The sequence below is a fragment of the Oncorhynchus gorbuscha genome, linkage group LG18, assembly GCF_021184085.1.
Source record: "Oncorhynchus gorbuscha isolate QuinsamMale2020 ecotype Even-year linkage group LG18, OgorEven_v1.0, whole genome shotgun sequence".
Classification (NCBI taxonomy): Eukaryota; Metazoa; Chordata; class Actinopteri; order Salmoniformes; family Salmonidae; genus Oncorhynchus; species Oncorhynchus gorbuscha.
Genome location: NC_060190.1, coordinates 48,600,203 through 48,627,962, shown reverse-complemented (window position 1 = coordinate 48,627,962; position 27,760 = coordinate 48,600,203). Strand labels below are relative to the sequence as shown.

The 27,760-nt window shown below is 42.3% G+C and overlaps 1 protein-coding gene across 5 annotated transcripts; it reads left to right on the top strand.

Moving 5' to 3' along the window:
- The first annotated feature begins 18,444 nt into the window (after positions 1 to 18,444).
- Positions 18,445 to 26,785, top strand: LOC124003010 (RNA-binding protein 15-like). Of its 5 annotated transcripts, none has more exons than XM_046310923.1 (3): positions 18,445 to 24,795; positions 25,152 to 25,216; positions 26,229 to 26,785. In XM_046310923.1, the coding sequence occupies exon 1, from the start codon at positions 18,578 to 18,580 to the stop codon at positions 21,083 to 21,085; it is 2,508 nt and encodes an 835-aa protein (XP_046166879.1). In that variant the 5' UTR covers positions 18,445 to 18,577; the 3' UTR covers positions 21,086 to 24,795; positions 25,152 to 25,216; positions 26,229 to 26,785. The 5 variants fall into 5 exon arrangements, with proteins under 5 accessions (XP_046166879.1, XP_046166881.1, XP_046166876.1 ...); XM_046310925.1 differs by having other exon boundaries at positions 18,445 to 25,216; positions 26,229 to 26,308; positions 26,390 to 26,785; XM_046310920.1 differs by having other exon boundaries at positions 25,152 to 26,785.
- The last annotated feature ends 975 nt before the right edge of the window (positions 26,786 to 27,760 follow it).

The window sequence follows — 27,760 nt, the reverse complement described above, 5'->3', positions numbered from 1 at the left end:
TCTGAGCCCCAACAATTAGCCCACCTCATATCTGAGTCATCTCAATGTAATTTGCTGCATCCAATCAGTAAGATAATGTCAGTGAACATTGGGTTGTATTTGGGTTGCAGTGATTCCTCTGTGCCAGCTGCCCTGGGGACCTGTGGGACTGTTGGCACAGCTGTGCTGCTGCCCTCTCTATTTAGCATGTGACCCACCAGTCCCATACAGTTTAGAGCTGCTTGGGTACCAGCCTTAGTGGTCTACCTTCTCATTCCCAGTGATTCCCACAAATCCTTTCCTTCATCCTTTCTTTTTTCAATGTATCATCAGTCATTGTCTATCTTTGTAACGTTTTAAGTCATTCTGTCCTGACTTTTTCTTCAGATCTTGCCCTCATCTTCCCTTTCTCTCTCCCTCTATTTTCATTCTCATCACCCCATTATCATTACCTCCAGTAGAATCTCTCTCCTCTATGTCACTTGTCTTATAATAGATTGCAAAGTACCTGTCTCTCCTCTTGTCTTCAGTTCTCTATTTCTCCTGAAATCTCTTTATTTAACGCCTCTCCTTAGCTGACGTCAGAGCGTTCCTCCTGGGATTCAGCCCCACACGTTTCCACCCCTTTCCTGACACAACCATTCACCTTCAGTTGTCTGGATCCTCACATTTGTTATTCTATTTAAAGTGCTCTCGTTCACTACCAGCCCTATGTTTTTTCTTTTCGTTTTGTGTTCCTCCTCACACACTTCCTCTCACGTGCACCGGCACATTCTGCATCTGCGTCAGCGCATCCCTCCAGTACTTTTCCTTCACTGGAGTCTCATTTATATTCCTCCTCCATCCCTCTCTCCCTCCCTCCTTCCTTCCCTCCCTCTCTCACCTTGTGTTGCGTCGTCTGGGTCACTTTCGGCTGAAAGGCTGCAATAAAAGCTGCAGAGAAAAGCTGCAATAAAAGCTGCGTTATATATCCTCTTCTACAAAGACTAAAGTTCTCCCGCACTCCCATCCTTTGCACTTAGCTACTCACGGAAGAAATAACATAAACAGCCACATATTCATAGTAGTGTCATGTTTATATGATTCACATGAGTAAAATGAGTAGATGCTATCTTTTCTGAGTAGCACTTACTGAGATGCAAAGACCCTTTTGATCAAAATGATTTAACCACAACAAGAGGAGATGGCAGTGTGCAATCAATACATTGATGTTCGAGGACCCTCAATGATACGAGTAGTAGGTGCTCTTAAGTCACCATTGACAAATTGATACTGTTGTGCATGATTAAAAAAAAGGTTGTTTTCAACACATTGAATGACATGTGTCTGAAAGAACACACAGGTCTCTAACTTCCTGTCTACCCTACTCTTTTCCAATTTCTTCTTCTCTCATACATTTCTGTTTCCCAGCCTTTTGGCCAGAGCTCCACTGGTGTTGTGTAGGTGTTCAGACAGGGGAGAAAGTGGTCCGGGCTTTTTGTGTAACGCCATCCTGAATTAGTGCTGGGCTGATGCTACTGTATGTCTGAGTGTGATACAGGCCTATGCAATATGCTTTTTTTAAACCTTTATTTTACTAGGCAAGTCAGTTAAGAACAAATTCTTATTTTCAATGGCGGCCTAGGAACAGTGGGTTAACTGCCTGTTCAGGGGCAGAACGACAGATTTTGTACCTTGTCAGCTCAGGGATTTGAACTTGCAACCTTTTGGTTACTAGTCCAATGCTCTAACCACTAGGCTACCCTGCCGCCCCAATATAAAGCTTGTAGTCCTATATTTCCAAAAGGAGTGCTTCAGGAGCTTGAGTGAGAAACAGTAGCCATGCTGCAACAGACAGATGTGTCCGCCAGCGATGATCTTTCATGTATGAGTAATCGTTCAGACGCTACAGCCCATTACACAGAGTGACAATTGCCTGTTACTCTACTGTAATTACACTGGAGATTAGATAATCCGTCTGCAGTGTATTCAAATGGTCTATAGGTGTTTTACCAAGGGTATAAAGTTTAAACATCCGACCAACCAACCATCCAATCAATCAATCAATCAATCAACCAATCCAAATCAACATTATTTGATCAAAGTAGTATTTTGAAGCAACCTGTTAAGAACATTTGGGATGCCAGCCATTGTATTTATCAGTTTTATTATCACAAGGCATTGTTTTGATGGAGTTCTGGTATAGAGATATTAGTGCACTATGTAAAGGGAGTGCAGGGAATCTGTCGGTGGGCTAGGGTGCAAGAGGTCAGGGCATGTTTTGACCCTGTCGCCATGGACAGGAATAGAAACTCATTCAATTGTGTTTTTGATCCTCACTGATCCTTATGAGATTTTCTGATGTCTAATTACACAAGTCAGTGTGTGTCACCTTGTTGCAGGTGCTGTCCGTAGTGATGTTGTAGCCATATCTGAACAGAGCACATGTGTATGAGCAGATGAAAGAGACAAGTCTATACCAGTAGATTGTAATTTTCATGTCTTTCTTGGACTTACAGTGGGGAGAACCAGTATTTGATACACTGCCGATTTTGCAGGTTTTCCTACTTACAAAGCATGTAGAGGTCTGTAATTTTTATCATAGGTACACTTCAACTGTGAGAGACGGAATCTAAAACAAACATCCAGAAAATCACATTGTATGATTGTTAAGTAATTAATTTGCATTTTATTGCATGACATAAGTATTTGATCACCTACCAACCAGTAAGAATTCCGGCTCTCACAGACCTGTTAGTTTTTCTTAAAATTTGTATTTTATTTTTACCTTTATTTAACCAGGCAAGTCAGTTAAGAACATATTCTTATTTTCAATGACGGCCTGGGAACAGTGGGTTAACTGCCTGTTCAGGGGCAGAACGACAGATTTGTACCTTGTCAGCTCGGGGGTTTGAACTCGCAACCTTACTAGTCCAACACTCTAACCACTAGGCTACACTGCCGCCCTCCTGTTCTCCGCTCATTACCTGTATTAACTGCACCTGTTTGAATTCGTTACCTGTATGAAAGACACCTGTCCACACACTCAATCAAACAGACTCCAGCCTCTCCACAATGGCCAAGACCAGAGAGCTGTGTAAGGACATCAGGGATAAAATTGTAGACCTGCACAAGGCTGGGATGGGCTACAGGACAATAGGCAAGCAGCTTGGTGAGAAGGCAACAACTGTTGGCGCAATTATTAGAAAATGGAAGGAGTTCAAGATGGTCAATCACCCTCGTTCTGGGGCTCCATGAAAGAACTCACCTAGTGGGGCATCAATGGGGCATCAATGATCATGAGGAAGGTGAGGGATCAGCCCAGAACTACAGGACCTGGTCAATGACCTGAAGAGAGCAGGGACCACAGTCTCAAAGAAAACCATTAGTAACACACTACGCCGTCATGGATTAAAATCCTGCAGCGCATGCAAGGTCCCCCTGCTCAAGCCAGCGCATGTCCAGGCCCGTCTGAAGTTTGCCAATGACCATCTGCATATGATCCAGAGGAGGAATGGGAGAAGGTCATGTGGTCTGATGAGACAAAAATAGAGCTTTATGTCTAAACTCCACTCGCCGTGTTTGGAGGAAGAAGAAGGATGAGTACAACCCCAAGAACACCATCCCAACTGTGAAGCATGGAGGTGGAAACATCATTCTTTGGGGTTGCTTTTCTGCAAAGGGGACAGGACGACTGCATCGTATTGAGGGGAGGATGGATGGGGCAATGTATCGCGAGATCTTGGCCAACAATCTCCTTCCCTCAGTAAGAGCATTGAAGATGGGTCGTGGCTGGGTCTTCCAGCATGACAACGACCCGAAACACACAGCCAGGGCAACTAAGGAGTGGCTCCGTAAGAAGCATCTCAAGGTCCTGGAGTGGCCTAGCCAGTCTCCAGACCTGAACCCAATAGAAAATCTTTGAAGGAAGCTGAAAGTCCGTATTGTCCAGCGACAGCCCCAAAACCTGAAGGATCTGGAGAAGGTCTGTATGGCGGAGTGGGCCAAAATCCCTGCTGCAGTGTGTGCAAACCAGGTCAAGAACTACAGGAAACGTGTGATCTCTGTAATTGCAAACAAAGGTTTATGTACCAAAAGTTAAGTTCTGCTTTTCTGATGTATCAAATACTGATGTCATGCAATAAAATGCTAATTAATTACTTACAAATCATACAATGTTATTTTCTGGATGTTTGTTTTAGATTCCGTCTCTTACAATTTAAGTGTAACTATGATAAATATTACAGACCTCTACATGCTTTGTAAGTAGGAAAACCTGCAAAATTGGCAGTGTATCAAATACTTGTTCTCCCCACTGTACATGATGGTGCATGACAGAATACCCTCAGTGCTGTCATATAGGGGAGTAATAGAGCAGTACAGCATAACAATATTTCAAATTCAGTGCATTCAAAATGCATGTAAAGTCATATTGCAAAAAAAATGGATGTAACACCGTGAAATATTGATTTGATGCTGTAGTGCTCCTTATTTGACACAGACTTGTTTTTGTTCTGAAAAAGGACAGGCCTTAATCCAGCATCATCTTTCAAACATCAGAGTAATAATCAAATGTAGCCTCATGGGTGCCACTGACAGTAAAAACATCCCATAGTTCCAACTCCAGTTAGGTGACATTTCACCTGTAAGTGTTGTGTGCCTCATTTCACCAGTGATTGCTGGCTGCTGTGGTTGCTCCCTTTGAGAAGAGTGATTGCCTGGATGACTGGAGGAGATTTAAAACAGGCAAATTTCCCTCTCATACATTCTTTATATAGAGCGTTAAGCCCATATTAACGCTGGGCCGTAGATTGCCATGCAGGGCTTGTCAGGCCATGTGACAGCCTATAGAAGAGCTCCACCAGATGGTCTCCCAGAGAGGGGTTTGTAGAGTCCAGATAGCAACAACACTGTCCTCTCCCTATTTTCTTTACACCATAATCTCTTTAAAACATTCCCATGATGCAGCCAGATATCACACAGCTACTAGGACTATCAATGTGATGTACATGGGAAAACAAATAGACATTTTGTTTATCAGGGCATCAGTGCCACATTGTATTGCTTGAGGGAAACTGCATTTTCTCTGAGCATTTAATTGGCATTCAATCTCTTCACCCAACAGTGTGACACCACCTGGTATAGAGGTCCTGGATGGCAGGAAGCTTGGCCCAAGTGATGTACTATTTTGTCTTGATCACATTGAGGGAGCTGTTGTTATCCTGGCACCACACTGTCAGGTCTCTGACCTTCTAATTTGTTACTGCACTGAGCAATCTAAATCTGGGCGATCTACATCAGGCAAATTTTTCACAAAACAAGGTCTGTTGGAACAAAATAACTAGCTGGCTAGTCTAACACAATACCCCATAATACCCCACAAATATAATAAGGTTTCTCCAGAGATTTTCAATCCGGTTCAAGTCAGGGATCTGACTGGGCCACTCAAGGACATTCAGAGACTTGTCCCGAAGCCACTCCTGCAAATAATTGGCTGTGTGGTTAGGGTCATTGTCCTGTTGGAAGGTGAGGTCCTGAGGTCCTGAGTGCTCTGAAGCAGGTTTTCATCAAGGATCTCTCTGTACTTTGATCCATTCATCTTTCCCTCGATCCTGACTAGTCTCCCAGTCCCTGCCGCTGAAAAACATCCCCACAGCATGATGCGTGTCACCACTATGCTTCACCGTAGGGATGGTGCCAGGTTTTCTCAAGACGTGACACTTGGCATTCAGGCCAAAGAGTTAAATCTTGGTTTCATCAGACCAGAAAATCGACCGAGGTGATTTAACAAGCGCATTCGCGAAAAAAAGCACTGTCGTTGCACCAATGTGTACCTTAAACATCAATGCCTTTCTTAAAATCAATACACAAGTATATATTTTTAAACCTGCATATTTAGTTAATATTGCCTGATAACATGACTTTCTTTTAACTAGGAAAATTGTGTCACTTCTCTTGCGTTCTGTGCAAGCAGAGTCAGGGTATATGCAGCAGTTTAGGCCGCCTGGCTCATTGCGAACTATGTGAAGACCATTTCTTCCTAACAAAGACCGTAATTAATTTGCCAGAATTTTACGCAATTATAACATAACATTGAAGGTTGTGCAATGTAACAGGAATATTTAGACTAATGGATGACACCCCTACGGTTCCGTATTTCACTGAAAGAATAAACGTCTTGTTTTCGAGATGATAGTTTCCGGATTCGACCATATTAATATTTATGTGTGTAATTATGTTATAACTAAGTCTATGATTTGATAGAGCAGTCTGACTGAGCGGTGGTAGGCAGCAGCAGGCTCGTAAGCATTCCTTCAAACAGCACTTTCATGCGTTTTGCCAGCAGCTCTTCGTTGTGCGTCAAGCATTGCGCTGTTCATGACTTCAAGCCTATCAACTCCCGAGATTAGACTCGTGTAACCGATGTGAAATGGCTAGCTAGTTAGCGGGATGCGCGCTAATAGCGTGTCAAACGTCACTCGCTCTGAGACTTGGAGTAGTTATTCCCCTTGCTCTGCATGGGTAACGCTGCTTCGAGGGTGGCTGTTGTCGTTGTGTTCCTGGTTCGAGCCCAAGGAGGAGCGAGGAGAGGGACAGAAGCTGTACTGTTACACTGGCAATACCAAAGTGTCTATAAGAACATCCAATAGTCAAAGGTTGATGAAATATAAATGGTAGAGAGAAATAGTCCTATAATTCCTATAATAACTACAACCTAAAACTTCTTACCTGGGAATATTGAAGACTCAAGTTAAAAGGAACCACCAGCTTTCATATGTTCTCATGTTCTGAGCAAGGAACTTAAACGTTAGCTTTCTTACATGGCACATATTGCACTTTTACTTTCTTCTCCAACACATTGTTTTGCCATTATTTATCCCAAATTGAACATGTTTCATTATTTATTTGAGGCAATATTGATTTTATTGATGTATTATATTAAGTTCAAATAAGTGTTCATTCAGTATTGTTGTAATTGTCATTATTACAAATAAATGTAGAAAATCCGCCGATTAATCGGTATTGGCTTTTTTGTGGTCCTCCAACAATCGGTATCGGCATTGAAAAATCATAATCGGTCGACCTCTAACTCCAATACCTTGACTTTGTTGTCCTTAAGCCATTTTGCCACAACTTTGGAAGTGTGCTTGGGGTCATTGTCCATTTGGAAGACCCATTTGCGACCAAGCTTTAACTTCCTGACTGATGTCTTGAGATGTTGCTTCAATATATCCACATACTTTTCCTCCTCATGATGCCATCTATTTTGTGAAGTGCACTAGTCCATCCTCCAGCAAAGCACCCCCGCAACATGATGCTGTCACCCCCGTGCTTTACGGTTGGGATGGTGTTCTTCAGCTTGCAAGCATCCCCCTTTTTCCTCCAAACATAACGATGGTCATTATGGCCAAACAGTTCTATTTTTGCTTCATCAGACCAGAGGACATTTCTCCAAAAAGTATGATCTTTGTCCCCATGTGCAGTTGCAAACCGTAGTCTGGCTTTTTTTATGGCGGTTCTGGAGTAGTGGCTTCTTCCTTGCTGAGCGACCTTTCAGGTTATGTCGATATAGGACTCGTTTTACTGTGGACATAGATACTTTTGTACCTGTTTCCTCCAGCATCTTCACAATGTCCTTTGCTGTTGTTCTGGGATGGATTTGTACTTTTTGCACCAAAGTACGTTCATCTCTAGGAGACAGAACGCGTCTCCTTCCTGAGCGGTACCACGGCTGCATGGTTCCATAGTGTTTATACTTGCATACTATTGTTTGTACAGACGAATGTGGTACCTTCAGGCGTTTGAAAATTGCTCCCAAGGATGAATCAGACTTGTGGAGGTCTACCATTTATGGAGGTCTAGGCTGATTTATTTTGATTTTCCCATGATGTCAAGCAAAGAGTCACTGAGTTTGAAGGTAGGCCCTGAAATACATCCACAGGTACACCTCCAATTGACTCAAATGATGTGATCAGAAGCTTCTAAACCCATGACATAATTTTCTGGAATTTTCCAAGCTGTTTAAAGGCACAGTCAACATAGTGTATGTAAACTTCTGACTCACTGGAATTGTGATACAGTGAGTTATAAGTGAAATAATCTGTCTGTAAACAATTGCTGGGAAAATGACTTGTGTCATGCACAAAGTTGATGTCCTAACTGACTTGCCAAAACTATAGTTTGTTAACAAGAAATGTGTGGAGTGGTTGAAAAACAAGTTTTAATGACTCCAACCTACAGTATGTGTATGTAAACTTCTGACTTCCGACTTCAACTGTAAGTGTTTCAGCATCTGCGCCCCTGCAAACTTAATAATGGTACTAATGGAGACCGCTTAAAATCACACTCTCCCCCCTCACCCCACCCCACTACAGACAATTATAATCTGGACCATCAAAAATAATTAATCCTCTAGAGCAATGTTATTCAAGTTCAGGGTCGCAACCCCCTTTTTTAAATGAAGAGTACAGACTATTTTATGGGATAATATACATATACGTTATTAAGAACATTATAGAGAAAGAAAATGGAAAAATACAATAAAATAATGCTTTATTATCACACACCGGATAGCTGCTGTGAAATGTGTTGTTTTTACAGGGTCAGCCATAGTAGTATGGTGCCCCTGGAGCATATTAGGGTTAAGTGCCTTGCTCAATGGCACATTGACAGATTTTTCAGCTTGTCGGCTCGGGTATTCAAACAGGCGACCTTTTGATTACTGGCCCAACAATAACCGCTAGGCTACCTGCCGCCCATGTATTGATATGTAAGTATTGGTTATCTTAGAGAGATGAAAATGTAATGAATTTAAGGTTATTTGTTGATGTGAAAATCCAAATATACCGATTATATTGTTGTGTCATTAGATATGGGTTGGGCTAAAAATTTGGGCGAAAGAAATTGGGTCCCCTCTGAAAAATGTTGAATTCCACTGTATGAGGAACTGTACAGGTGGTAGAGTTCCTAGGTTACAACAATCCATGTAGGACTAATGTGACAGAAAATAGTGTTACATTGTTCTAAGAGTCTGTGATGACCATGAGCCTACCTGTCCAGGGCAAAGACTGCATTTCCCAGAACTCAAATCAGTTGAAGTAGAGTACAAGACACATATTTGTTACCTATAAGAAATCATTTATTTAACCCTAAAACACCTGTCATGTCTAATTGTTAAAATACTCTTATTTTATTTGCTGAAGAAATTATCAATGGGATGCTTATCGACAGCGTTTTGACCAATAGTAATCCTCTTTGATTTGGCATCTTACTAGAGGAAAGCAAATTCATTGCAATCCAGTCAGCCTGTTTTACAAGGCTCATTCATACTGTAGGGGAGAATGGGGTAAATTGACTAATTTTTTTCGAACAAAGACATCCACATATATTTCAGTATGTTGTGTATCCCTGGAAATAATCTAAATTCATGTCAACACAACAGTTTTGACAACATAGCTTGTCCCAAAAAAGTGGTCTTCTGGCAGAACTTACCTCAGGTATGGGTAAATTGGGCATAGGGACAGAGTAAATTGATGCACTTTGAGGTAAGTGGGTGATGGTGTCCTGTGACATTGGGTGATGGCGCTGGAAATTCAAAGTTTAATTCATGGAATGGGAGTGTGGTATATTTTACATCTTAAATGTATGCCTGCATTCAGACATAAATCTCTCTGTTCAATATGACTTACCCATCCAAAAATGTCCCCTTTTTTCCTTTACACATCCAACAGAATAATACCATTTCTGAGTGCATGATATTCTGTTTCACTGGCATATAGCATGTTCTATGGATGGTCTTAAACTGCAGCAATTTATGTCTGAGATTATATGAACATGACTGGGCATTATAACATGGAGTGACTTTTTCCACATGTTGATATGTTACTGCCTTATTCTAAAATTGATTAAATTGTTTCCCCCCATCATCAATCTACACACAATGCCCCAGAATGATAAAGCAAAAACAGGTTTTTAATCATTTTTGCTAATATATATATTCTAATGGAAATATCACATTTGCATAAGTATTCAGACCCTTTATTCAGTACTTTGTTGGAGCACCTTTGGCAGCGATTACAGCCTCAAGTTTTCTTGGGTATGACGCTACAAGCTTGGCACACCTGCATTTGGGGAGTTTTTCCCATTCTTCTCTGCAGATCCTCTCAAGCTCTGGCAGGTTGGATGGGGAGCATTGCTGCACAGCTATTTTTAGGTCTCTCCAGAGAAGTTTGATCAGGTTTAAGTCCTGGATCTAGCTGGGCCACTCAAGGACATTCAGAGACTTGTCCCGAAGCCACTCCTGCATTGCCTTGGCTGTGTGCTTAGGGTTGTTGTCCTGTTGGACCCAGTCTGAGGTTATGAAAGCTCTGGAGCAGGTTTTCATCAATGATCTCTCTGTATTTTGTTCTGTTCATCTTTGCCTTAATCCTGACTAGTCTCTCAGTCCCTGACACTGAAAAACATCCCCACAGCATGATTCTGCCACCATCATGCTTCACTGTAGGGATGGTGCCAGGTTTCCTCCAGACGTGACACTTGGCATTCAGGCCAAAGAGTTCAATATTTGTTTCATTAGAACAGAGAATCTTGTTTCTCATGTTCTGAGAGTGTTTAGGTGCCTTTTGGCAAACTCCAAGCGGGCTGTCATGTACCTTTTACTGAGGAGGGTCTTCCGTCTGGCTGCTCTACCATAAATGCCTGATTGATGGAGTGCTACAGAGATGGTTGTCCTTCTGGAAAGTTATTTCATCTCCACAGAGAATCTCTAGAGCTCTGTCAGGGTGACCATCAGGTTCTTGTTCACCTCCTTGACAATGGTCCTTCTCCCCCAATTGCTCAGTTTGTCTGGCCAGCCAGCTCTAGGAAGAGCCTTGGTGGTTCCAAACTTCTTCCATTTAAGAATGATGGAGGCCACTGTGTTCTTGGGGCTTTAATTCTGTGGAAATGTTTTGGTACCCTTCCCCAGATCTGTGCCTCGACACAATCATGTTTCGGCGCTCTATAGACAATTCCTTCAACCTCATGGTTTGACCTTATATAGACGGGTGTGTGCCTTTCCAAATCATGTCCAATCAATTGAATTTACAACAGGTGGACTCCAATCAAGTTGTAGAAACATCTCAAGGATGATCAATGGAAACAGGATGCACATGAGCTCAATTTCGAGTCTCATAGCAAAGGGTCTGAATACTTATGTAAATAAGGTGTTTCTGTTTTTTATATTTAATAAATTAGTAAACATTTCTAAAACCCTGTTTTTGCTTGGTCATTATGGGGTATGGTATGTAGATTGCTGAAGATTTTTATTAATTTGATCAATTTTAGGATAAGACTGTAACGTGACAAAATGTGGAAAAAGTCAAGGGGTTTGGATACTTTCTGAAGGCACTTTATCTGTATCCATTCATCCTCGTCAATAGCATCTCCCAGGTCTTCCTCAAATGTTTGTTTTACGTGTTTTGTGTCATTGGGAAAAGCCTCTAACAACCCTTGATACAGTTTGGAAATAAACTTTGAAGGTTTGTTAGACTGCTTTAAAAAACATCTGGCTTGTCCTGTGTTTGCTGGACAAAGAGAATAAAGTGTTGTATCTGCATAAATTCACCTCACCTCTGTCACAGACTGGTCTTCCCTAGCTGCCTGACCCTGTTAAGACCCCTGTCACCATCTGATCCTCCTAAAATTAGGCATGACAAAGAATGACCTTGGTGTACATTTATACACTATATTATCCAAGAATCGAATCAATGGTTCAATAATTGAAATGACCAGTATTCCCAGATCCTAGACCGTAGCTTTAAACTTAAGCTGCTGTCCTGTAGCTACTGTAGGTTTACCCATCAATTCAAGATGGAACTTTGCATCATTCACTGAATATACTGCAAAGTTCACCTGAGCTCCATAAATTGGTCTTCCCTGGCTGTCTGACCCTCTTGGGACCCCTGTCACTATCTAATCCTGCTAAGACATGATGAGCATAGTGTTGTGTACTGACTGCACTAGAGGGCTGCATTTCTGCAGGATACCAGAGATCATTGCGGCACAGTCAGCATTTTTCAAGCTGCAGGCAGGAGCGGGTGTCAGACAGATGAAAATATTTTTGTTGTCCCACAGATTATTTTGAAACGTTCCTCCTTCTGCTTTGTATGTGTTACCGTACCTATTGTATTAAAAACATGTGTTTTTTTTGCATTAGTCACACAATCAGAATTTGCTGTGTCAACTTCTGCCTGCCTCTCCTAGTTGGGTGTTAGAGTTCAAGTGTGCCTAGTATGTGTGGCGCTCAACCAACGTTAGTCGAAGTGCAATCATAAAATTGAATCACCATTGAAAAGGAAAAGGCACAATATAGTTTACTACATTGCCTAGAAATAGGTTTAAATGTTGATCACCCATATTTTTCGGTCTGAAAATCTTCCCTCTCCAAAAAGGTAGGCTATAAAAATAGATTAAGAGAACGTGTAAGTCTCTCCAACTCTGCTCTCTTCAAACTACAGCTAGCATGTTGGCTGATATAGCCAAGTAATACAGATAGCCTAATATAAGGGCCATGTGAGAATCTATGGTAATTTAAACTATTTCTTAAGTTATTTTTGCACATTTGATATTGCCTATAGGGCAGAAAATTGCTGGGACCCTGGCTGGCAAGTGAGCTGCATCACATATTCTATTTATTTATTTATTTATTTATTTAACTAGGCAAGTCAGTTAAGAACAAATTCTTATTTTCAATGACAGCCTAGGAACAGTGGGTTAACTGCCATGTTCAGGGGGAAAACGACAGATTTTTACCTTGTCGATCGGAATCGATCTTGCAACCTTTCGGTTGCTAGTCCAAAGCTCTAACTACTAGGCTGGCTGCCGTCATATGCCAAAATAACATTGCGGGACTGCGGTTGGGTTTGGAACCATCGGAAAGAAAGCTAGCAGGTGCTGGCAGAGTGAGGTATGAAAAGCTGTATCTAAGGGCGGGAGCTGGATGAAGAAATCGGTCCTGTGCAGACCTCTACTTTGCACCATGACAGCGAAGCCTGTAAATTTAGAGCTGTTTATTACAGTGTCAGTGTGAAAAGTAGGGAATTATCTAGGGAAACTGACAGATTAATAACATTAAATTGACATACTGACTAATACAACTCACATTGCACTGAAAAAATATAATTCTTCAATCATTTGGCTGATGGTTTTATTGTTTGATTCAATTCTAGTTTGAGGCAAAAAATAATAGCTAATGTGAAAGCAAACTTTTGGCCAGCTCTCTCTCTAATGGTACATCAACTGGCAAAAGCTTGCCAAGTTCATTTACTTCTGAAGCGTGACAAAACAAAGGCTACAAAACATTTCCATACAAACAACTGCTGTTAGATAGTAATAATAGCCACCTCATATCGCTATCTGACAGATAACTAGAGGCTAGAGCTGAACTGGCTGTGGAAGCTACTCACTAGCGTAGCTTATTCATTCACCTCAGTCAAGACGGGATGAAACATTTGCTAACGTTACATGTCAGTTACAATACTAGCTCAGGGCAGAGAATAAACACTCGTATTGTATTTTCTCTGATAAGTTAAACAGCAGTTACCTTGCCAGCTACATCAGTCAACTAGCGTCTGCTAAATGACTTAAATGTAAATGTAAATGTAACTAAAGAGTAGCCAGTTTCAGTTCTGCTTTCTTTTACAACTCAGTGAAAGAGCTCAACACTATGTTCAACTCACCTGTGCTTGTCCAGCCAGCCTTCCAGAAGCTTTGACTTCACACAGCCTGTCAGCCAGCTCTGTGGTGTCTGTGTGGTCCTAAATCCAGTCGGATAAACTCTCCGAACAGCCTACCTGATTGCTCGGAGGTGTCTGCATGGTCTTAAAGCACACCGTTGCAGTGTTTTGTATCACATTCCAATGATAAAATTTGGGGGACAAAAATGCAATTTCAGAATGTGGGAGGGACATGTCCCCCTCGTCCTCAGTGGAAGTTGCGCCGGTGCCTACAAGTGTGATCTGGGATTTCTATTGGATAAGCAGTTTTAGCCTATTTTATTTATTTATTTTATTTCACCTTTATTTAACCAGGTAGGCTAGTTGAGAACAAGTTCTCATTTGCAACTGCGACCTGGCCAAGATAAAGCATAGCAGTGTGAACAGACAACACAGAGTTACACATGGAATAAACAATTAACAAGTCAATAACACAGTAGAAAAAAATGGGCAGTCTATATACAATGTGTGCAAAAGGCATGAGGAGGTAGGCGAATAATACAGTTTTGCAGATTAACACTGGAGTGATAACTGATCAGATGGTCATGTACAGGTAGAGATATTGGTGTGCAAAAGAGCAGAAAAATAAATAAATAAAAACAGTATAAAAAACAGTATGGGAATGAGGTAGGTGAAAATGTGTGGGCTATTTTCCTATAGACTATGTACAGCTGCAGCGATCGGTTAGCTGCTCGGATAGCTGATGTTTGAAGTTGGTGAGGGAGATAAAAGTCTCCAACTTCAGCGATTTTTGCAATTCGTTCCAGTCACAGGCAGCAGAGTACTGGAACGAAAGGCGGCCAAATGATGTGTTGGCTTTAGGGATGATCAGTGAGATACACCTGCTGGAGCACGTGCTACGGATGGGTGTTGCCATCGTGACCATTGAACTGAGATAAGGCGGAGCTTTACCTAGCATGGACTTGTAGATGACCTGGAGCCAGTGGGTCTGGCGACGAATATGTAGTGAGGGCCAGCCGACTAGAGCATACAAGTCGCAGTGGTGGGTGGTATAAGGTGCTTTAGTGACAAAACGGATGGCACTGTGATAGACTGCATCCAGTTTGCTGAGTAGAGTGTTGGAAGCCATTTTGTAGATGACATCGCCGAAGTCGAGGATCGGTAGGTAGTCAGTTTTACTAGGGTAAGCTTGGTAGCGTGAGTGAAGGAGGCTTTGTTGCGGAATAGAAAGCCGACTCTTGATTTGATTTTCGATTGGAGATGTTTGATGTGGGTCTGGAAGGAGAGTTTGCAGTCTAGCCAGACACCTAGGTACTTATAGATGTCCACATATTCAAGGTCGGAACCATCCAGGGTGGTGATGCTAGTCGGGCATGCGGGTGCAGGCAGCGATCGGTTGAAAAGCATGCATTTGGTTTTACTCGCGTTTAAGAGCAGTTGGAGGCCACGGAAGGAGTGCTGTATGGCATTGAAGCTCGTTTGGAGGTTAGATAGCACAGTGTCCAATGACGGGCCGAAAGTATATAGAATGGTGTCGTCTGCGTAGAGGTGGATCAGGGAATCGCCCGCAGCAAGAGCAACATCATTGATATACACAGAGAAAAGAGTCGGCCCGAGAATTGAACCCTGTGGCACCCCCATAGAGACTGCCAGAGGACCGGACAGCATGCCCTCCGATTTGACACACTGAACTCTGTCTGCAAAGTAATTGGTGAACCAGGCAAGGCAGTCATCCGAAAAACCGAGGCTGTTGAGTCTGCCGATAAGAATATGGTGATTGACAGAGTCGAAAGCCTTGGCGAGGTCGATGAAGACGGCTGCACAGTACTGTCTTTTATCGATGGCGGTTATGATATCGTTTAGTACCTTGAGTGTGGCTGAGGTGCACCCGTGACCGGCTCAGAAACCAGATTGCACGGCGGAGAAGGTACGGTGGGATTCGAGATGGTCAGTGACCTGTTTGTTGACTAGGCAGGGCAGGATGGATATAGGTCTGTAACAGTTTGGGTCCAGGGTGTCTCCCCCTTTGAAGAGGGGGATGACTGCGGCAGCTTTCCAATCCTTGGGGATCTCAGACGATATGAAAGAGAGGTTGAACAGGCTGGTAATAGGGGTTGCGACAATGGCGGCAGATAGTTTCAGAAATAATAATATATGCCATTTAGCAGACGCTTTTATCCAAAGCGACCTACAGTCATGTGTGCATACATTCTACGTATGGGTGGTCCCGGGGATCAAACCCACTACCCTGGCGTTACAAGCACCATGCTCTACCAACTGAGCTACACAGGACCTCAGCGGGTCCAGATTGTCAAGCCCAGCTGATTTGTACGGGTCCAGGTTTTGCAGCTCTTTCAGAACATCTGCTATCTGGATTTGGGTAAAGGAGAACCTGGAGAGGCTTGGGTGCAGAGCTACGGGGGGGGTGGAGCTGTTGGCCGAGGTTGGAGTAGCCAGGCGGAAGGCATGGCCAGCCGTTGAGAAGTGCTTATTGAAGTTTTCGATAATCATGGATTTATCGGTGGAGACCATGTTTCCTAGCCTCAGTGCAGTGGGCAGCTGGGAGGAGGTGCTCTTGTTCTCCATGGACTTCACAGTGTCCCAGAACTTTTTGGAGTTGGAGCTACAGGATGCAAACTTCTGCCTGAAGTTTGGCAAAAACAGACTGTACTGTTTTTGCCAACATGATGAGATTATTATGGACAAAAGAGTGAGATTATTTATTGGAAAGGAGCATCAAGCTCATCACCTTGCACTTTCACTACCCTGTGAAGTTCATCATAATTTATTTTAGGCTTACCCTGGCGTAACGGTTTGATAACTGTGTAAATCTCTCTTGGCGAAAGTGGCTTTTGTCAATATATTTGCCTCTATTTACCCTCCAAAAATTAAATTCTAATTATCTGCTAATGTGGCTATCATAAAGAGCTACAAATGCCATGAAGATCTGGACGAGACTGCCGAATCGAGGCAAAGGTAAGAATCTCTGGATTAACTATCTAACGTTAGCTAAATTTGGTCATTAATAAATTGGCTAAATTTATTTAAATTGATATGAACTAATAAATACCAGGAACTTTATGTGAATTTTGCTAAACCTATTACATGAATTTACCATTGATCCTGGTGATAGCGTAAATTTGTTCACTTAAAATCCACATAAAAACAATTGTTTTATGTGCATTTTCCTAACAGAGATGTTTCCATCAAATTGACATATAAAAATACATTTTGTGGTTAAATTACCAAATAAAAATACAAGTTAAATGGGTTTCCATCGCATTTTGAACTCTACATATGGTTTCACCCCCCAAAATTTTGGGGTTATATAGGAAGTGTGCCCATTATGGTATTAGCAGGTGCGTTCTAGCCAACAGCAGATACAGTACTGTATCTGCACGCTGGTGGCTAGAGCGCAAATCTACAGGATGAGATTATCATGCACAAAAACACAAGATTATGTTTGTCTAACAGCAGCCAAGCTTTGATGATTATGTCACCAGAATAAAACCCTTGATATTTATTGGAAAGTAGCATCAAGCTCATCACCTTGCACCACCCTGTTAAGTTCATCATAAATTGTTTAATCTGTAGCATAATAAACTTTTTGCTTTTGACAAATTGTATTGGGAGGACCACACAACATGTCTTTGGGTAACCCCAATTTTACTTTGATTTGATGGTTATTATATCAATATTTGTGCATAAAAGCGTTGCCAACGACATTTCTCACATAATTTGTTTCATCGACACAAAGAGATCCCTACTTCCCATGGCATGCACTTTACTTGGATAAAAAAGGTTGGATGGTAACCTGGTTTAGCCTGTGTATGTTTGTCCTTCATTGGACCTTGAGGTGTGTCACAGGAAGTGAGAAAGAAATTACAAGGAGGCCGACGCCCTCAGTGTCCATAGCACTTTATCAGAGGAACCCCTCTGCCCCCTAGTGGTTATTGTGCTTCTCACATCCACCTGGCAACAGGTAACTCACGGCAAAAGGAGTAATACAATTGTATTTGTATGTGAACCAGACATTTTACAATAATATTCCCACATAGTGCACTACTTTTGACCAGAGCTCTATTGCCCCTGGTTAAAAATAGTTCACTATATAGAGGATTTGGGACATAACCAGAGAGGTTCTACCTAAGTAGGCCCCAGAAATAAATGTGCCAGTCCCTGTCAGTCAATTCAGGCCTCATCAATCAACTCCTCTACCACTAACCAGTTCCACCTCGCTCTCCCCCATGTGTTTCATGACTTTGATTGATATTGTACATGATGTGTCTCTCTTTCACACTCTCTCAAAGAATTTACATCAGTATAGAGCAGATCACTATGAAGACATAAAACAATCTATAAGCTGAGTCTCATTGTAATGTTTTGTTACTACTTTTATTCATCTTATCAGTTTTTATTTTTAAAGCACACATTTTTTCCTTATTTCCTACCATATGCCTTAGTCTACATTCTCAGTCTAATTTAAAAATCTTCACTAAACAATACAAAAATGTGTTGGAGTTTCTATGGCACAATCTTATTTTTAGCTTGTTGCATTTCCCTCTGATCCAAAAAGGATAGGCCTACAATAATATTAACATGTACGTATCTCATACATAAAGCCTAAGAAAGTAGAGGTTACTGACCTTCCTCACTGTATTTTAGGCCCAGAACCGCACCCATACTGTGTTAAGTGACATGTGTAGAACCAATCGTTCTTCTCGACGCGAGCCGCATTACACCAATCACCAAAGCTGGGCGGGACTTTTAATGCTGCTCTTCAACATGGCGGATATGTCGCCTACGAGTTGAATTTAAAGCACATTTTACTTACTTAAGTTTGAGACAAAAACAGTAGTAAGATTAGAATATATCGTTTTCAAGGCGGTAACTGCAGTCTAAAAATGAAAGGCAAGGAGCGGTCGCCCGTTAAAAAGCGCTCGCGGATTCTGGACGACATTCGAGACCGGGGAGGAAGCCACCCAACAAGTAAGAAAATGGGAACACTCTCGGCGGCAGGCAGCAACGGGAATAGTTCTGTCAAAAGTGGTGGTTCGGTAAAACGGAGTTTACCGTCTGAAAAGAGAGACTGTCGAGATTTAGACGGACATGTGTCAAATCGAACTGGGAGTAGCCATGGATATGCTAATACAACTGGATCGAGTAGCAAGCTACACATTAGCATTGCTCCGGACGCGACGACAAGGACCAATTCTCGCGGGGAACCGCGGCCTCTTCCGAGTAGCGAAAGTGAGTACAAGACTCTAAAAATTAGCGAGCTGGGCTCTCAGTTGAGCGACGAAGACATTGAAGATGGATTATTTCACGAATTTAAGAAATTTGGGGACGTGAGTGTCAAAATAAGCCGAGTTAACGACGAAAGGGTGGCATTTGTGAATTTCAGAAGGCCCGACGATGCTAAGGCGGCCAAGCACGCACGCGGCAAGTTGGTACTCTATGACCGCCCTCTAAAAATTGACGCGGTGTACATGAACCGGAGGAGGAGCCGATCCCCCATCGAAAAAGATCCATATGCAGGAGTTGCAGGACACAGACATTTGCATGTCCAAAGACCCCTTTCACCAACGGGGCTAGGATATAGAGATTTCCGACTGCAGCAGCTAGCTTTGGGCCGCCTCCCTCCTCCCCCTTCCCTCCCTAGAGAACTGGAAAGAGAGAGGGAATTTTCTATCTATGAAGCCAGGGCCCGGCCACCCTTCATCCCTGACTGTGCAGCTTTCTGTGAGGAGGACCTCCTCTCCCCTGAAGATGATCAGCGGGCCAACAGGACGTTGTTTCTTGGGAACCTCGATGTCTCAGTGACAGAGAATGACTTGAGGAGGGTGTTTGACAGGTTTGGGTTGATCACAGAGGTGGACATCAAGCGGACATCTGCTCGCGGACAGAACAGCACCTATGGATTCCTAAAGTTCGAGAACCTGGACATGGCTCACCGTGCTAAGATCACCATGTCAGGAAAAGTGGTGTGTCACAACCCTATTAAAATTGGCTATGGCAAAGCGACACCCACAACTAGGCTGTGGGTGGGGGGTCTTGGACCCTGGGTCCCCCTTGCTGCTCTGGCTAGGGAGTTTGACCGCTTCGGCACCATCAGGACTATAGACTACAGGAAGGGGGACACGTGGGCCTACATCCAGTATGAGAGCCTGGATGCTGCCCAGGCCGCCTGCTCCCACATGCGTGGCTTTCCTCTGGGTGGTCCTGAGAGGAGACTTAGGGTGGACTTTGCTGACACAGAGCTCCGCTACCAGCAACAGTACCTGCAGCCTCTCCCTCTGCCGCCTCACTTTGACCTAGACTCATTTGTCCACCGGCCCACCCTCGAGGCCATCAGAATCAGAGAGAGGAGCCCTCCACCCCCACTCCGCTTCAGGGAAAGGGAACTGTACAACACAGACTGGGCTGGCCCAGCAGTCTGCGAGAGGGTGCGAGGGGCAGCTTTTGAACCCATGGAGCACCTGGAGAGGCGTTCACGTGAACCCTGGTCTCTGGAACGGGAGCTGCAGAGCCGAGACCAGGCCCGAAAACGTCGCCTCTTAGAGGATGGGCGTCGCCCGGACCGCTCCCCAAACAGCAGTGAACATGGGCGTCGTCGTCACGGCGCCTCTCTGGAGCGCAGCCCTGGTGGCAGCAGCCGGGACGGGGGGCGCTACAGCCCCCCGCGCTCCGATAGACCCTCTCCCGTCAGAGAGCAGCGGGCCAGCCTAGGCCGTGTCCCTGGGGACAAGCGGCTGCGGACAGATAGCCCAGCCTTACCAGAACGGGACCGCAAACGCAAAGCCAGTGACTCATGCACAAGCCCTGTAAAGAGGGAGGACCGCTCTGATCACCCCTCCTCTTCCATGTCCAGCCTGCAGTCTAAACAGGGGGCCGGGGGGCAGAAGCTGTGTCAGGCCTGGCATGGCGTGCTCCTGCTGAAGAACAGCAGCTTCCCCACCTCCATGCACCTGCTAGAGGGGGACTTAGCTGTGGCAGCCAGACTACTGGTGGAGAGCTCCACTGGTGGTCAGGTGTCCCAGCTAAAGATCACCCAGCGCCTGCGTCTGGACCAGCCCAAGCTGGATGAGGTGTCCCGTCGCATCAAGACTGCAGGCCCCAGCGGCTATTCTGTCCTATTGGCTGTGCCTGGGAGCTGTGAGGAGGGGCCCCAGGATGTGGGAAGCTCCACTGAGAGGCCTCTAAAGAACCTGGTCTCCTACCTGAAGCAGAAGCAAGCAGCCGGCGTCATCAGCCTGCCTGTGGGTGGCACCCGTGACAAGGACGGCGCAGGAGTTCTTCACGCTTTCCCGCCCTGTGATTTTTCCCAGCAGTTCATGGATGCCTCAGCTAAAGCCCTTGCCAAAACCGAAGAGGACTACCTGGTGATGGTCATTGTCCGAGGAGCCTCATAAAATGAGAATCATTCATGTGTGATGCATTGGTAGCACATTCACACCCACAATGTGTTACGGGATTTAGCTGTCATTGAAACGGAACAGGGTGGGGTTGATAGCTTTCTGTCTTGCTACAAGTAGAACTTCTTGGCAGAACACAATGCTATACTAAGAGTAATTTGTTAATCAAAAATAACAAGCCTTTCAGATATTTTAAGTTGTCAACTCAGCATAGCATGCATTAGCATGTAGCCTGCATTACATTCTATTGGTGGTCTACTTTTAATGTGAACAATTTAAATCACAAGAAGTGGATACATTTAATTTAAATTGGTTAAGTCAAAGTAGACTCACCTTTCTCTATTTGCGCAACTAATCTGTAAATCATTCATCTGTAGAGTAATTTATGCATTTTTGTGAATCACAACTACATTGGTTATTGCCTTTTTATTTGGAGAAAATCTGACATCCGTTGTATTTGCAAACAATCATTTATCTGGTGTCAAGTCTTGTTTGCTATTCATTGCAGTAGAACATAAAAGCATGTAAAGATTAATCTGAGACCTGAAAAAAAATCTGAACTACACTTAGTTATCTCCTCATTTGAATTTCTTACACTTAGTCAGACTGGTAATAGATAAGCCATGCCATATTTTAAGAGCCCTGTGAAGGTGTGTATTTGTAAGACGATACAGTTTTCCATTGCATTATCAATAATTTATTAGTAAAATTGGCATCTGCTTTTGTTGATCAATAAGAATTTACCAGTCTCTATCAAGCAGCCAATGTAAAATGTTTTGAAATTCAGTTATTTACATAAAACTCTACCTGGAATATTTTCAAATCAAACATTGCTGTTTGATAAGGTCTTACTTATTTGATCCATAGTTGGGACGATTTTTGTTATTTCTAATCGCCAAAGTGCTTACATTTTCACCTACTGTATCACCACCGACTATTGTCAGTGTATCTTTGCTTGGCACCAATAGCACTCACAGTTAAGTTTGAATTTTCAATTTTGGAAACAATATTTTGTGTGATACATTATAAGAGAATCTAGGATATCAGAGTTTGTTTTACAAGTGTTGCATTGCCCTGTTGACTATATAGACTAATAGTAAAAAAAAAAAAACACACAAAAAACAAGGCTCATAAGTTTCTTTTGAGTGGTCTAATTTAAAAGTGCCTATTAGTTAGGCAATATCCAAATATTGACTCTATTAGCGTAAATCCAGAATGGTTTTGATTGTCAACAGGTCTATGATCCTTGGGTTCATTCAATAGAGATGATGCCACACAAATTCCATAGAGGGTATTATTTTTTGACTAAATAAGAACTACCACTATTTTCCTGTGCCACTGAGGTCCTTGAGGTCAGGACGTTATCCTGTTTTTTATATTATGAGTAATGTTATTTCCAACAATCATCCCCACAGTTAAATGTTTGAGTTAAGTTTAAGTTAGTATTTTACTATACATAGTAAAGAGGGAAATAAAGCTTCTAAACCAAATGACGATGGCCCCTCATGGCAGTAATATGTGTCCCTTGATGACTTCCCCTTTTGGTTCTGAGAGAACTAACTGTCTGGAAACCATTTAGAGACTGCCTAGCCTTCCAGAAAGCTAGGTGGAGCCATTTCACATAGTCTTTTCAGTTCCACAAATGTGCGTCAACAAGGTGAGAAGGAAAGTAGTTTATCTAAATGGAGTTTCTCCAATAAGTTCAATCAGTTATGTCAAATGTATGACTCACTTTTGAAACAGGATACCTTTCTATTTGCTCTCAAGGACCAAGAGTATGTATGTCCCTAAAACATATATATATTTTAACAATTGGTTTAGTTCAACAGTGTACTTAAATTCTGTTTAGGGTTAAACTAAGGATAAGTTTTGTTGACTGGCATTAAGCACATGTATCAAAATCTCTCCAAATACTACAGTGGAAGTTAATTTACATAATTGTTCATTTTCAATTTGGCCTTTACATTAATTACCGACTTTATACTTGGGGAACTCACCAGTCGTGTTGTTAATGCCATAGCCTTCTGCTTCTACGTTGAATTCAAAGTGTATTGGCATTTTTACATATAAAACAAAAACATTTTATTTAAAAATGTATTTTAAGTGAAATGTATTGTATAAAATTATTACTGTATGTATGTTATGGACACTTCAGATCTGAGCAAGGAATACCAGAGTGGATAACACCACCATACCACCGTTGGACACTGGAAAACACCATACGCAAAAATACTCCAGAATGCACAGGGGCAAGGGTCCTTTGCACAGTGGCCCTTTGTGCATTTCCTCAGAATTTACTGCTCGTTGTGTTAATGCTTTGTGATGCCATTTCCCGTGTTTTAAATGGAAAATATGCTTTGTGCTGTGTCCACCTGATTTTTGGAGAAAAAATGGAAACCGCAATTGCACATGCGCCTAAGACGTAGTTGTCAAAAAACACAAAGTGCAGCTTGCACTTCATAGATTTTGTTTCGGTATCAATAAATGTTCTCTTTCGTGGGAAAACAAATGTTTCTGCCTTGGAAGACGACTTTTGTGACCTTTTCTGTTGTGTTGCGAAGGAATTGTCTTTTGCACTTAACTCTGGCCCTGCCTGTGTGAAAAATGGGAGCACCTTTCCAGACCAGAAAGGAAAAAGAAAAGTGTTGAGAGCAAGGGAAAGAGCTCAAATCTTTGTGTTGACATCATTGTTAACACCGCTTTTTGAAGAGTTGCTGATGTTCCAGCTGTTAATGCCCAAATCCCCCCCCCCCCCACACCTTTTACCTGGCCATCATTACTGTGCCTTTGCTGAGATGTCCCGTGGGAGTGGGGCCCTACTCCTGTGTCATCTCTGGTCCTCGTAGCCGTAAGTGATGAAGCTGTTTTCCAGTGAGCTGTTACAACGGGGGCTGGAGAGAGGCTCACCTCTTGCTGGCTGCTGCTCTGATGGTGGCGCTGTTGTCATCACCTTGGGCCACTGATCCAGTTGTCCCGGGTGTTCCACTGCTCTGCCCACCACACCTCCTGCTGTGTGTCACTTTGGCCAACGACACACAGTTGGAGTGCCTGTCCTGTCCACTCAACTCTACTGATGAAAACAACCCTCCAGAGCGAGGAGGGTAAATGCCTCAAGATCTGTTCCAGCTTAACAAGGAGCCATAGTTTTAATTATTTGTGTATTTGCCAGTTGCTTTGCTCTCCCTGCGTTGAAGCCTGCAGGAATAATATTTTACTGTGTTAGGGTCAGTTTACATTGGTACCCCACCATGGGATGGAGTGACTCGGCACCCAGGCTTTCCACAAACCACCATGTGCCACTCCCAGTGAAAGGAACTTCCCGCCCTGTGCAGGTATCGATGATTTGAATTTATTTAGTTCTAGAGTTTATTCTAAGTGAATATGAAATCAAAATGAAGAGACTGTCATTGGGCTGCCATCAGGGATCCAGAATCCACAGGAGGCACTGCCCAGTTAACAGTCGGCTTAGTGCCAGGATTCCAGGCCTGACTAGCATAGTTGCGGATTTGGTATGTAAACTTTGGTAGGAAATGCAAATCCTGCCTTGTGAGAGACCCACTGTGTGCCACACCCTGGACGGCAACACAAGGCTTCTCAGAGGTTTTGACCTCTGCCTGTCTATGACAGGAGTGGGCACCTCCCTTCCCCCCACAGACACCTGTCCCTGCTCAGGTAAAGATTGCTGCCAGCCTGAACGACATACTTTGGTACGTATAAACAAAGAACAGTCTGATCCCTTGTTATGAACACCTGATAATCACTTAATCTGGTATTTTGTACTTAGATGCATTCTATATATGAGGCAAGCAGATAAACCGTTCAATTAATGATACCTGGTTCATACTAAATGTAATACCATGCACTTGTATATATTGCACATAAACGGGTATAGACATCTCCTTAAAGCAATGCCATCAGTATAATAGCACTGGTTACAATTTATTGAAGTCTATTGCTCCATGATCATTTTGTTACACTTTCAAAATGTCCACAGGTCTGTTATACAATTCATTAACAGTGCGTTGTCAATAGTTTTCTCTCCCTGCATGCTGTTTTGTCACAGGCAAATTTAGATTCAAGATATTGCTTAACCAATAGAAGTCCCCCTGATGTGTATGTCACGTACCGGTAAGTTAAATTGAGTATGACATTTTACTCCGTCAAGTGTAACGGGGGAGTGATAGATAAATAGCTAGGTCAGGACTATTCCTAAAATCATACACATATCTAATAATATCCTCAGGCTATATTGTTTTAAAAAATGGTAAAGTATTCAGATGTGCTATTTAACAGCATGCAGGAAGAACAACTGGTAGAGAACAAATGTTAGTTAAAATTAGAACTGCACATTATCAGGGGAGACAGGATCCATTTTGTTTAATGATATGAATGGGTAGGATAGTGTGTTCCCTGCTTATAATGAGTGGGGGAGTGACACGCTCTTGAAAACATCAGCTTTTTATGTCTGCAGCATGAGCATAACATTCAGTTTAACAGAAATCTTAGTGATGGAAATATCTGATAACAGGTGCCTGAAGACCTGGTAGTATGCCTGATATGATCAATACTGCTTGTACAACTGCATAAAATGGCAGGGACACATGAAATTATCTCACAGTTGCATTTGACAGATTAGACACAAATGGAAGAACAGCAGCGGACTCACCTCCAGTTGAGAATAGCAGAAAGGATAGATGTATAAATATGCCATGAGTATTGATCATCAGTAGTTGTGTTATGTTGTCAGATCATGCAGCGCCCTTATTCACTGATGATATTGAATGGGTTTTGATGAATTACTTATTTCACAGTAGATCATGTTGCCTTTGCATTATGAAGAGGTAAGTAGTGACTTTATCTTAGCCATCACTAGTCCCAGGGGGCTTTGAACAGCAAATGCAGTCTTTTAACCATTCACAATACGATTCTAGAAGATTTAATTAGCCTTTTTTCTACTGAATTATAAAGCTTAGTTAATATGTTTGATACTGAAGGCTTTGGTTTATTTAGAACATATCCTTATGATATGTGATATTAAGTTGTTAATTTTTCTCCAGTACAATTTCAGGGGATATCGATGTTTGTATGACATGTTCAAATGGTTTAATGTGCTACATGTGTTTGTTGTTTCTCTGGCCAGTCTTGTCTTTGTGTTAAGGATGTGGCCCGGTTTCAGTCCTCAGCTCATCGATTAATCCTCCAGGAAACCGTTTGCAGCAGGTACTACATCATGCACTGTAGTAAATACACATTAAACCCATACTGCTGTATTATGACCTCCTTTTGTATTCCTCATGAAAGGAGTGAACAGGGATTAATCACGTTTGAGTTTCACAAGAGCAACATTCAGAAAAGGAGGAAATAAAGAAGCTTGCTCCATTAAACTATCTGCTCTGGAAGAGTCATACAACCTGAAAACCGAACTGTAAAACTGTACACGGGTCAGAGTTTTACCTTAATGTTTTATCTAATTAACAAACATCTGGTTGATACAGTATTAAACAAGGAATTCATCTGACAAGGGATCCACACGTTGGTGAGTACATGTTCTAATGCTGTCAGTGTTTACCATTTAATGTGCATTTAGCCAGAGTCATTATTTACTATTTGAGCGAATTGTAATTTGTATATACCACATTACGTTTCAATTAAAACTATTTGTATAATATATTTTTAAATAAAGAGGCTTATTTTAAACATGGCTGTTTTTTATTAAGTGTGTTCTCTTTTATTACTTTTGTACATTTGAAGATGAGGTTGAATGATCTAAAGTTATTACAGTTTTGTTGGTATTAAATACAATTTTACGAAATTATAAGACCGTGTACATTATGATGATGTCTGACTTTGTCCTTTAGAGGGCAGAGTTGTCTAAAGAAGTTTGACAATTACCTACGTCACTTAGATCTTATTCAGATGCATGTGAAATATCAGAAAAGTTATTACTGACATTATCGTGTTTAAAAACACTCTAATCAAGTGATAATCGAATCAAATTGGTGAGACACGAACAATTCCCATCAGACTCAAGTATGCGGAAAGTACACTCAGACCTTTATTTGCAGTCATTAAAGTCACTATTCTTTGTATCAAATGGCCATTCATAAATAATATGGGTAATTGAAGCCATTAAACTAAAACACACTCATATGTTACATGCTCACTTTCTGAAAAGTCAACTGCCCCATTTTACAGAAATCTTTGTGGGAAATGCTGAGTCATGACATACTGTTCCAGTTAATCTATGTGATTTATTATTAACCTGTAACGAGGTGTGACCTACATGCACAGTATATGCATTTTATTAGTGCAGATGTAGATTTATTGTATGCTTGTCTTTGTCATGCAGTTGACAACAGTACACAAATAGAAACACTTGCCACTTCAAATAATTCACTCTGAGTGTACAAAACATTAGGAACACCTTCCTAATATTGAGTTGCATCCCCTTTGCCCTCAGAACAGCCTCAATTCACCGGAGCATGGACTATACAAGGTCTCGAAAGGCCCATCTTGACTCTGAAGATTCCCACAGTTGTCATGTTGGCTGGGTGTCCTTTGGATGGTGAACCATTCTTGATTCACACAGGAAACTGTTGAGACTGAAAAAAAGAGTTGCAGTTCTTGAAACACTCAAACCTGTGCGCCTGGCACCTACTACCATACCTCATT